General features: G+C 41.9%; 1 protein-coding gene across 2 annotated transcripts in view; it reads right to left on the bottom strand.

Moving 5' to 3' along the window:
• Fermt2 (fermitin family member 2) overlaps nucleotides 1-12,835 on the bottom strand; it is an 82,660-nt gene extending 69,825 nt beyond the window's left edge. Inside the window, exon 1 of one of the 2 annotated variants that reach the window (XM_005355380.2) lies at nucleotides 12,635-12,835. In XM_005355380.2, coding sequence (XP_005355437.1) covers nucleotides 12,635-12,791 — 157 coding nt within the window. In that variant the 5' untranslated portion in view covers nucleotides 12,792-12,835. The remainder of the gene's footprint in view (nucleotides 1-12,634) is intronic. The other variant, XM_005355382.2, reaches the window with a different exon arrangement.
• Between the last annotated feature and the right edge of the window lie 197 nt (nucleotides 12,836-13,032).

Raw genomic sequence — 13,032 nt, 5'->3', positions numbered from 1 at the left:
GTATGTATTTAGTAATACCCTTTCTTTCTCAGGCTGTTTTTGGTCACGGTGCTTTATCATGCAACAAAAACTTAGATAACTAAAACACCAACCTGACTGGGTGGTGGTGGCGCACGCCTTTAATCCTAGCACTCGGGAGGCAGAGGCAGGCAGATCTCTACGAGTTCGAGGCCAGCCTGGTCTACAAGAGCTAGTTCCAGGACAGGCTCCAAAGCTGCAGAGAAACCCTGTCTCGAAAAAAAACCAACAAAAAACAAAAAGCAAATAAAACACCAGCTTGGACAATATAGTGAATTCTGGGCTAGTCCCATATATGGCAAAACCCTATCTAAAAGCAAATAAAGCCAAACAACAAAAACCAAGACACAAATAATTTTTTGAAGTACAAAAACAAAATTATGCCCATTGATTTCCATTTATCTAATTTCTTTATTTGTACTTATTACTATATACTAGCTCAAAGTGGTTGATAAGTTTCTCAGATCAAATTAAACCATACAACTACACACAGTAGACACTACACAATTATCACTTCCAAAGGGTGGGTAACTTTCTACCCAAAATTGAAGGCTTACTGCTAATTTGTTCAACCTGGCTTAGTTCCTAGAAGCCAGGACTCTGACTACATGCAAGGTAAATACCCTACAAATTTTCAAGGTGTGTCACTAGAGTATATATACTAGATAATAGTCAACTCACACAATTAATGACATTTGTCCTTTTAAAAGTGGTTAAAGGCATTAACTATCTCAAAAGGTTATTTATAAGGATACGTTACACAGCTTTGACATTTTAAGCCTCTCTCAGAAGACATTCAGATCTGAGCTTCCAGGCCTGGTCCTCTAGAAACCCTTCCCTATATCCTGGCCAGGGTCTCCAGTGCCACTCCTCTATTCCACTCACACCGATTTTGCTACATTTTAGTAATTACAATGCAAAGACCATCTTTCCCCATAAGTGAAAGTGGAATGATGGCAAAAAGTGAGTTAATTTCACTAAGGCGTGTGCTGCTGCCACCCCACTTAAACTAAATTCTTAACTGCTAGCAAAAAAGAAGAGACAAGTCAAAGTAGAATACTAAATTTTTTTTTTTTTTTTGGTTTTTCGAGACAGGGTTTCTCTGTGGTTTTGGAGCCTGTCCTGGAACTAGCTCTTGTAGACCAGGCTGGTCTCGAACTCACAGAGATCCGCCTGCCTCTGCCTCCTGAGTGCTAGGATTAAAGGCGTGCGCCACCATCGCCCGGCTAGAATACTAAATTTATATAAATACTCTTATGCCAATACAGTACATGTTTGAAGCATAAAATTTAGTGCTTATAAATCATACTTAACTCTTTATAATATTATTACTAATAATACAAGGTAGTACAGTAAAGCTCAATATAGTTCTAATATGACAGAGAATAAATGAGTACTAGCTGGCTTAACTTCATAAAAGACTAAATCTTCAATCGGTTACAAAATACGATGATTTCCCTAGCTCAGCTCGAGGGACAGCTGTACAAACCACTGATGTCCCGTAATGTGACGGCGCTTCTCATCGTCACCACAGAGTTCTGCTGATGTAGTCGACACTCTACTAGCAAGGCCGTGGATGAGGGGTACAGCCCGGCATCACACAGCTAGTCTATGGCACAGTCAGGATCCTGGCACAGGTAGCTTCCAGGGCAACAGAATTTAGCACCACACTGCCTAAAGTTTTTTAAAACGGATACAGCAATCACTTGCCTTCTTCAAGTTATTTTTAATTTTAAGGCTTATAAAATTTTTAAGTCAGAACCCCAAAATTACATTAAGGAACATTACACCAGAAGGCACTTACCCAATAAAGGCACTACAATCAATAACCCCAGCACCTTATTGGCGTTTTACTAATAACCCTGGGTGATCTATTATGAAAAAGATATGGATGCTTCAAAATATCAACCTTTAAAAAACCTGGTATAGGGCTGGAGAGATGGCTCAGAGGTTAAGAGCATTGCCTGCTCTTCCAAAGGTCCTGAGTTCAATTCCCAGCAACCACATGGTGGCTCACAACCATCTGTGGTGGGGTCTGGTGCCCTCTTCTGGCCTGCAGGCATACACACAGAATATTGTATACATAATAAATAAATAAATAAATATTTTTAAAAAAACCTGGCATATTTTTAAATTACAATATAATATAAGCTACAGAGCTGAGAGAAGATGATAAATTTAGAGATGGTCCTGCTCGTGTTTTCAGATGGGTAACCTAGCAAAATTTGAGGTCATCCCGGGATTGTCCTCGTGTACCTAGACAGAAGACAAGTCTAAATGCTAAATCGGCCACAGGGTGTGACCCTAACATCTGTAAACCCAACACTCAAAGAGCCAAGGTGGGAGGGTTTCCATGAATCCAAAGCCAACCTGGGCTACATAGTGAGCGCCAACACCATGCCAACCTGGGCTACATAGTGAGCGCCAACACCATGCCAACCTGGGCTACATAGTGAGCACCAACACCATGCCAACCTGGGCTACATAGCGCCAGGCCAACCTGGGAGATGAGTGAAACACTGATGTAAAATAGTCTCACGTAAGGAGGCTGCAGAGATGGCTGAGTTTTAAGAGCAACAGTTGCTCTTCCAGAGGTACAGGGTTTGATTTTCAGCATCCAGATGGTAGCTCTTGAAGAGGACTCAAGAGCCATTCCCAGCACCCATGCCAAGTGGCCCACAACTGCCTACAACTAGCCAGACATCCTCTGCAGGCAGACATCCTCTGCAGGCACCTGCATTTACACATGCACATACACACAGATACATACATATATACTTAAGATAAAGGAAAGCTTTAGAAAATTAAAACACAAAATAAAAATGGACTGGGAAGACCAGTTCAATCAGTAAATGCTTGCAATGCAAGCACTCAATTAAAAAGGCAAAGTAGTGTGTGCTTGTCATCCTAGCACTGTGTGTGTGTGTGTGTGTGTGTGTGTGTGTGTGTGTGGTCCGGAATCTCTGGGCCAGGAAGGCCAGTCAGCTTCATTTACTAATACATAGCAGCAAATAAACACTTTGAAAAGCACACCAATGTCATTATTCATTCCAGACACTCGACCCAAAAGCAAAATTAGTTATGAGAACAGTTAGCATGACAGCAGATAGAGCAAGCCCTGGCTGCTGTGAGCTGAGGCACACTGGGACCAACCAAGCTCTCCCACAAGGCTGACAATGCACAAAGGATTGGGACAAGGCCCAGCAACGCCACTCCTCACCAAAGAGAAATGGGAAACTATGTCCACACATGTTTATGGCAACCCTATTCACAAACTCCAAAAATTGTGAACAACTCCAATGGCTTCAATTACTGATAAAACTATAGCGCATATCCAAGCTGGTTGGTGGTGACACACATCTTTAATCCCAGCACTTGGCAAGCAGCAGAAGTGGGTGGACCTCTGAGTTCGAAGCCAGCCTTGAGACCAGCCTAGTCTAGAGAGCTCTAGGACAGCTAGGACTACATAGAGAAACCCTGTCTCTAACCATCCCCTACATAACACACACACACACACACACACACACACACACACACACACACACACACATACACACCCCACACACTATAGTACACATCCATTTCACAATAAAAGCTATTGACATGTTCAAATTCAAAGGGCCAAACTGTATCAAAAAACCAGGTTCAATGAGATACATCAGTATGTTCCATTTACAGGGCTCCCCAGGGAAATGATGTGGGAGTGATTTCTTATTAATAAAGAAACTGCCTAGGCTCCTTGATAGGCCAACCCTTAGGTGGGTGGAGTAAACAGAACAGAATGCTGGGAGAAAGAAGCTAAGTCAGGGAGTCGCCATGATTCTCCCACTCCAGACAGACGCAGGTTAAGATCTTTCCTGGTAAGCCAGCTCGTGGGCTACACAGATTAATAGAAATGGGTTAGGTTAATATGTAAGAGCTAGCCAATAAGAGGCTGGAACTAATGGGGTCAGGCAGTGTTTAAAAGAATACCGTTTCTGTGTAATTATTTTGGGTAAAGCTAGTGCGGGCAGCCGGGTGCTGGGGATGCAGCCTGCCGCTCTTATTACAACACACTAGTACTACATTAGCTGGGTACCCAGACTTGGGAGAAAATGGGATCGAATGTCCAAGGTCATCCTCAGCTACCCAAGAGCTCTAGGCCACTTTGTTGCAGGAGACACTATCAAGAACAAACAAAACCAGCAAGAGAATGAAAAAGTGCTGGTCCGCAGTGATTACAGTCTAACACAGTAACTCTGATATCAAACTATGAATCTAAGAAGGAAATGCTGGAGAGATGGCTCAGCGCTGACCAGGGTTCAGTTCCCAGCCATCCCTAACTCCAGCTCCAGGAGATCCAGGCATGTACACGGTGCACACCCAAAGCCAAAACACTTATATGCAATAAATTTTTAAAAAAGCTTAAAAAGATAAAAGGATTATTTAAAAACAACTTGCAGACTATTTGCTTCAGATAAGGCATTAATATACTTGGATATTAACATTTTCACAAAATTATTAAATAAAAATCCTGTATCCATGACTGAAGGTCTGGCCCAGTGGCAGAGTGGTTGCTTAGTTAGCATCTGTGAGGCCGTGGTTTTGAATCTCAGCATCAAAATAAACAAGGAATCTGAATACATTAGCTTTTTTTCCTCAAAGTACTTTCATGAGTTCTGAATAGGCCAAGAAATAATTTTACTTTATTCCTTTATTATAAATGAATATAAAGCACCACTCTTATAAAACAGATTAAGTAGGGAATTAATTTACCGCTGCCTATAAATTTTTCAAATCCCCGAAATACCATCATCCACTTATTGTTCAATTACATTTTCAGAAATCTTCGGAAAACGGTGGTTAAATAGCTCTTTGTTACATTACAGAGGCAGGTGTGTTTCAAAGTGCAGGGAAGAGCAGAATGGTAGCTATTTTTCTTGTAGCTTAGGAGATGAGAACACACAGTAATCCCAAACTAAACTCCTTTTGAGGTTTACAATTCTCCTCTCACAAATACGAAACTAAGTATTTTACACCGTACTTTAGATACCTTCCTCCACCAACCGTATACACCCAGAGACTTTCAATGTGGACAAAATATACTCATTGTATTTTTATAATAGTAGTAGCTTTTATAAAGCACTTCAATGTTTAATAACCTAGTTAAGTCTCAACAAAACCTATGAGAATTTGTCTTTTCAATTTTTTATTACATCTATTCTTGAGCATGTATGTGTATGTATGCTCCCTTAGTGTGTGTGTGTGTGTGTGTGTGTGTGTGTGTGCGTGTGTGTAGGTCAGAGAATAGTTTTTAAGACCCAGTTTTCTCCTACCATCTAAGTCCCGAGAACTAAACTAAGATCACCGGGCTAGGCAGCAGGTCTTTACCTGCTGAGGTGTGTCACTGGCCCTGTTTACTTTTTTGAGACAGGGTTTCGTGGAGCCCAAACTGGAGTGCAGTTCTTTATGTAGCCAACTCTAGACTTCATCTCCTGAGCTTACAGGCATGGACCACCATGCCTGGCTTAAGAACTTTGGTTTTTCCATTTTAAAGAAGTCAAGACCCACACAAAAGGTTGGATTGGTTACTCACGGATCACACAAATCGGGAAGTGGAAGTCAGATGTTGAAATCAGATCTTCTGGCAAACAGACAACACATTCTTTTCCTACTGATCTGTGCGTTGATTAGCATCTAAAACAATCTGAGGACAGCTGGTATTCGGGGTAATCTATAGCCAATGATGTCTGAGAATTTTATTAACACTGCTGGGTGCAGGGTGCCACTCATGATAATCCCTACAGTTGGGAATTCAAGGCAAGATCATCATTTAAACCCAGGAATTGTGGGCCAGTCTGAGCATAAATAAGGAGAACCCATCACAAAGAGAATATTAAGATAAAACCTCCCCCAACTGCCTAATAATAATCTGAGAGTTAAACTGAATGTAAAGAGGCGTCTTAACAGGCTGAAGTCCAGAGACACTGTTCTATGTGCATCTCAACTGCACATGCTCTTTCAACTCTGCACTTCGGCATTTGGTGTATTAAAGAATAAGAGGCCAATTTGGCTACAATCAATGCTACTGGAACAAGTAAAATCTGAATGTATTTGAATATGGATTTATAACAGACGACAGTCTTAAATCAATATTATATTTCCTGAATTTGATAAAATGTACTCTAATGAAGCCTTCATTTTTAACCAGTATGTGCTTGAGTATTTAAAAGACCAGAGGCTATAAGGGGAACAACAGGCTCCACCAGCCCCAGAAGCTGTGTTTTCCAGCAATGAAATCAAATGACAAGGGGACAGAGCTGAAGATCAAAAGTCCTCACCGAGCCCTTGAAGTTTTTTAAAGATGAGCCAAAGACTAAAGTCAAAAGTTGCATTGTTTTCTTTTAAGTGACAAAGACTTTTCTTTTTCTTTTTCTTTTTGGTTTTTCGAGACAGGGTTTCTCTGTGGCTTTGGAGCCTGTCCTGGAACTAGCTCTGTAGACCAGGCTGGTCTCGAACTCACAGAGATCCGCCTGCCTCTGCCTCCCGAGTGCTGGGATTAAAGGCATGCGCCACCATCGCCCGGCGACAAAGACTTTTCTAACAAGGTCTTTTGTAAATAACTAAAGAAAAACCAAGTCCAGCCTTTGCCCCTACCTGGAATATAATAGGCTGTTTAACTTTGTAGAAAACTGGGGCATAAAACACGGCAGAGGGAAAGAAAACCTCGGCGAAGGCACCACCTTTAATCCCAGCACTTGGGAAGGTAAAGGCTGGGTCAACCTAGATCCTGTACTTATTTTTTTTAAGGAAACAAATACCACGGAATACACCCAACAAAATAGCTCATACTTTCTTGAGGTTTTTACAGAGTATAATAAAATTTATACTGTCCTCGATTCTTAAGGAGCATAAAAAAAAATTCTTAGTATCCTGTTTTGGGGTCCATGCATGCCACAGTGCAAGTGCGAAGTTCAAAAGTCAATCTGTAGGAGTCAGTTATCACCCGAGCTCTAGAAAGTGACCGCAGGTTGTGGCTGTCACGCTTGGCAGCAGGCAGGTCCTTTACCTACTGTGAATCATTTCTCTTGCCCAAAGAACTTGCAAGTTTTCAAAGAAACATAAAATCCAATACTGAATTCCTACGGATCAGTCACGGTACAGAAACACTGAGTATTGGGGGGCTATCAGATATATATCTAGGGTTCAGTTTACTTGATTGATATCCCAACTGCTCCTCCCACCTACCCAAAGACTTAAAACATGACTTAGAGCTGGGTGGTGGTGGCGCATGCCTTTACTGCCAGCACTTGGGGAGGCAGAGGCAGGCAGATCTCTATGAATTCTAGGCCACCCTGGCCTACAAGAGCTAGTTCCAGGGCAGGCTCCAAAAGCTACAGAGAAACCCTGTCTTGGAAAATAAAAACAAACAACAATAACAACAGCCACGCCTTAGAACCCTAGCACACTTGGGCTGCCACGTCTGCATTATGCAGACATTTACATTTCCTGATTCAAAGGGGGAAATGGGATTTTCCAGCATGGACACCATTCTACAAAGTCCTTCCTCAGGGAGCCATATGCATGAGGATGGGAAGAGGGCAGTCCAGTCATGTGGTCCCTCTCCCTGTGGACACCCACTCAACCTCTCACTTTAGTGTAAAGTACTCTGAGTAGTAAAGTCCTAATGTGAGCGAGCACCTTCATCTGGAACTCAACAAAACTTACTTTTAGAGTTTCTGAAAATTAGCTATTTGCATTTCTGGGAGGTGCAATAAATGCACACTTAGAAATCTCTTTGAAGCTGGGCGGTGGTTAGTGGTTTACACCTTTAATCCCAGAACTCAGTAGGCAGAAATGGCACACACCTTTAATCCCAACATTTAGGAGGCACAGACAGGCGGATTTCTGTGAGTTCGAGGCCATGCCTGGTCTACAAGAGCTAGTTCCAGGACAGGCTCCAAAGCTACAGAGAAACCCTGTAAAAAAACAAGGTTTTGTAAAAAAAAAAAAATAAAAAATAAAGAAAGAAAGAAAGAAAGAAAGAAAAAGAAAAAGAAAGAAATCACTTTGAAAAATTCATAAATAACTTTACTAATAACTTTATTTTAGATCATGCAAGCTAATTTCACAATTTAATTGGATAATGGGACTCTCCCTACACCCCCCTTTTTGAGACCAAGTCCTAACCTTGGCTGGCTTGGAAATCACTGTGTAGACCAGGCTGGATTCAAACTCAGAGACCTACCCACTTGCCTCTGTCTCCCAAGTGCTGGGATTAAGGGCATGTGACAGACAACCAGGCCCAGCAATCTTCAAAATTTTTTTAAGTCAACTCCATTCATTTCTTCTTTGTTATACCTGAATCTTGAAATTTGAGTTTTTGATCTATATCTGATGTTAGTTAACTTCAGACTCAGAAGAAATCAGTCTTGTAAGTCAATTCCTTCTTTCCAGCTCACAAGCTGGCTGTTGGGCCATCCATTCAGTAGCTCCACAATATTATAAACTCCTTACTCACCACTGAAGAAGTACTTTTAGAATTGTCTAAAAAGATTGTTGTTGTTTTTGTTTTTCAAGACAGGTTTTCCCTGTGTAACCCTGGCTGTCCTGGAATTTGCTTTGTAGACCAGACTGGTCTCGAACTCACTGAAATACTCCTGTCTCTTCTTCCGAAGTCCTAGGACCAAAGGCATGTGCCACCACTGCCTGGCTCTAAAAAGATTTTTGTAAAGTAACCCTAAAATTCAGTGAACAGAAACTCAGGCAACCGTTAGCTCAGAGTACCTAGAAAAAAGGGAAGAAACCAACCCAGTTAAGTATCCCTCAGTTAAGCATCCCTTTGGTCCTCAGAACCCAGCTGACTGGATTGCAGACTCCCACAGGTCTGGGGCTGTCACTGTTTTCCAGGGATCTCCAGAGGAATCCCATCCAATTAAGCCTTCTTTTAGAATTTATTTTTAGATATAATTATTAAATTGTATCCTCTTTTATCTGATTTTCATAATCCTTATCTTTGGTAATTGTTTTTTCTTTAAAAAAAAAAAATAAGAGTCAGGCATGGTAACACATGCCTTTAATCCCAGCACAGGTGAGGAAAAGGTAGACAGAGCTTGAGAGTTTGAGGTCAGCCTGGTCTACAGAGTGAGTTCCAAGACAACCAGGGCTACATAGAGAAACCCTGTCTTGAAAAAAACAAACCAAAACAAAAAACCCCACCCTATATATGCCAGTCTCTTGAAAAAAAAAAAAAAGCCCACACTATGTATGACAGTCACAGCAGTGTTTACATGGATCCTCATACATCGGAGGCTAAATTCAAGGTCAGCCTTGGCTACACAGTGAGTAATGAGATGCTGCTTCAAAACAAACCAGCATTCGCTCAACACATGTCACATACCTGCATAAAAACGTCCTCATATACAACAATACATGTCATATACCTGCATGAAAATGTCCTCATATACAACAACACATGTCATATACCTGCATGAAAATGCCCTCATATACAACAACACATGTCATATACCTGCATGAAAACGTCCTCATAGAACACAGTACAATTTATAACATACACAATGAAAAGGATTTACATTATGCACATCTAAAATGTTAATTTTAATAACAATTATAGTAATAGTTAAAACATTCATTATTGCCTTTTAAAGGGATGAAGAAAACAATTTTTCACATACACTGAGGTGTACAATCATGATAAAAGTCTTAAGTCCCTACAGCCCACATCCTATCACAACATACTCCTTGTTTTCTCTTAAACGTCTAAAGCAGAATGACAAATGTCCTCTATACTAAGATGTGAGAGACTTTGCAGATAATTGAAGAATCAGGTTTCAATAACATTCTCTGAAATGCAAATGTTCTTTTTTTATTAGTGTTAACAACATGAGCTTTATTGGCCAAATATATAATCGGTGATTAAAACAGAAATCTGATGTGTCTGAAACTGCCACCCTAGATGAATGAAAAGGTATAAAAAGAGCCCTAGTTTTATTGAATGCAAATGTTCTTTAAGAAACACTGAAACCCAATACAAAGGTATTACTAAGGAAGCATTATTTACCCTTTTGTCTCCATCTGTTCTCAGAGGAACATTGTAGCTGCACAATAATAACCTACTGTATGGTTGCTCCCTCTTTTGTACACATGCATTCTTGAGGACCTAATGACAGCCAAGTACCCTCTTCCCAGAGTTTCCACACTGAGCGCATCAAAGGGAGGGTTTATCCTGGGATCTATTAACTCCAGGGAATCAAGGGGTGCCATGAATACTGTATGGGGGAGATAGCTTTGAATCATAAAACCTTTGGTAATCATATACTCTCCAATGAGTATGAAAAGACTATCAGAAAGGCAGTGCAAGCCTGAAGATACAGGTTAAGGCTGCCTGCAGTATATCGTCATTAACTAGTCTATGGCCACATAGTCTGCTTTTGCTACATGCCCAATACTGCAGTGCAATCTGAAGACACCAGACGCTGTCCCCTCTCATGGCTACAATGACTCCATCTCTTATCTAGACTCTGTAGGTTGCTTTGATCTACTTAGCCACTGTGGACAAGCAGCCACTGAGTCTGCCCATTAATACCTCAGTGATAACCATGCAGGACTTCAGATGGCAGCCCATTCCCACTTAAGACAAACCTGATAAGCCACAAATTCTTTTCTAATTTGACTGGCCCGATTTGTGGACATTTTAAAATGGCCCTACTCTATGTACCTTTCAAAAGTTTGCTGAAAAATATCTCCTATTTGGAACTTGAAACACAGAGGAATCAGTCCTGGTTCAGCTGAAGAAAGGTAAAAGAGTTTCCAGCTGCTCCTTTTAGGTTTTTCTCTATATAATTAATCGGCGTCAGCATTTTTTATTAAGATTATAGTTACTCAAAAATAACCTCAATCCTGTCTACAAACAGCTCATCTCCTACAATTCTATTTATAATTGTGATATCATAACAGTCAAAGTGATGTAAATATAGTAGAAATCATTATTTATTCATTAAAGCCTTTTTTTTTGAGAACTTCAACTCATCTAAGTCACCTTTAACAGATCCTTTATTGCATGATTTTTAAAAATCACAATGTAGAGCTGGGCTCTGAGCATAGGTAGGGAATCCTTTTAATCTCAAAACTCAGAGGCCACCCTGGCCTACACTGCAAGTTCCAGGCCAGTCTGAGCTACATAGTGAGACGTCTCCAGTAACAAGAACAAAAATTAGCTAAATTTAAAAGTACAATGTATTACTAAGGTCTGTCTGTCACACATCAGGAAATCTGATAGAAACAACTGCTTCCTTGTCAAAATGTAACCGTACTGGATAGTTTTCATCCTCAAGTGGAGCTGGGCAAAAAATGTTAGGAAATATTTTGCCAACAGTGATTGATTTACTTGAATCAAATAAAAACTGTAAGCTGACAGTTACTTGGTTAAACCAGCAAAATCGAATTGTCAGAAGGCTCCTTGGAGGCTCTTTCTTGGGCTGTCCCTAGAGTCAAACAATGGACTTTGTAGAGGAGAAGGCCCCCCCTGCAATGAGTTCCTCTTTGGTCCTTCAATAATTAAATTCCCTGCAGGGGCATAACACAGGTTCACCTAAATGAACTCAGTCTAACTTCCGAAAGTGTATCAGACTATTTCATTTAAGTTTATATGGTAAAAATACAACCCCCTCCCCCTGTATAAGAAATACATTTCCTGAGAAATGAATATCCCTTACATTTCCAGGACGACCCGAAGCATGAATGCTGATCAAAACCAACCAAGCCTGTCTAAAATGACATCCCACTACACAACAACTTAGCACAACTTCATTAGACACAGCAGCAAGCGCCACAGCCCAGGAAGGCAGTCCTTTGATAAAAGCTCTCCCGATAAAATCACCCATCTTATCTAGTCAGTTGATTTGGCCCGGTGAAAATGGTCTGACTGGTCACGAAATGCGTAGGGCCAAGTTTTCTCAAATATCCTGTGTGGTCGCCCTTCCAATCGGAGTCAGAATCAATCGACTATTATGTGTACTGAAAGTCTGTCGACCTCAAATTAGTTTAATAAAGTCTTATTTTTTAAAAAAACTAAGTTCTTTCACGGGCTTAATATAAAACTAAATGCTCGAAATAGCTTACTTCCAACTCAATATAGATACCAAGTTTGTCAAGCACTGCCCCACCCCTCGCAAGAACGGATGAGTGGAACATTTCAGGGCACTCCATCACGTAGTCCGGCTACAGAAACTTCATGACCGACGCAATTCGCACAGTCTCCCCCTAAGCACCGGTATCAACCCAGGTTCAAGGAGGGTAAGACGTGGTGACACAGCCTAATATCACAGTCGCAGCTTTCACCTCGTAGCTTTCAACAAGTCGTCCCGGGAATCCGCAGTTAAGTATGTGGTAGGCTCGAATCACTCACTACTTTACGCAGACTCGAAATAACAAAACAGGACGCAAAGCGGAGCAGGTCTATGCGCCCTAATACTAACAAATTTCGCATTTTAAGCATAGCACACGCCGAGTGCTAGGAACTCCCAATTCCACCACCCCTCCCCCCGCCGCCTTTCCTCCCCACCCCCTCCTCCCATGCTGGGAAGTCTTTATTGGAGGCATCTGGAGTGCAACTCACCGAGTTTCTCCACCAACTTCAGCATCACCCCTCCGATGTGCACCTCTCCGGTCACTCTCAGGGTGACATCACGGTTCAAGTCCGTGACATGGACGCTCAGTTCCCACGTTCCGTCCGCGTAGCAGCCATCTGGCATCCTTATCCCGTCCAGAGCCATGGCTCCTTCCTGCGAGCGCGGAGGAAATGGCTCTCGTCAGCGTCACTCCCCCAAAGGAAGACAAACCCCACTGACTCCGCTGCGCCGGCCGCGGCGAGGGAGAAGGCGGAGAAGCCGCGTCTACGCGCGCACACCCGAAGGCGCCTGGGCGCGGGCGAGGCAGCACCCAAAGTCCCCGGCCTCCGCCCGCCTAGCGGACTCGGACGCCTTCACCTGCCGCCTCTGCGCCCGGGCCCGCCCG

This window comes from Microtus ochrogaster, chromosome 17 (genome assembly GCF_000317375.1).
Source record: "Microtus ochrogaster isolate Prairie Vole_2 chromosome 17, MicOch1.0, whole genome shotgun sequence".
Classification (NCBI taxonomy): Eukaryota; Metazoa; Chordata; class Mammalia; order Rodentia; family Cricetidae; genus Microtus; species Microtus ochrogaster.
The sequence above is the reverse complement of the archived record's forward strand: the minus strand, read 5'-3'. Positions and strand labels throughout refer to the sequence as shown.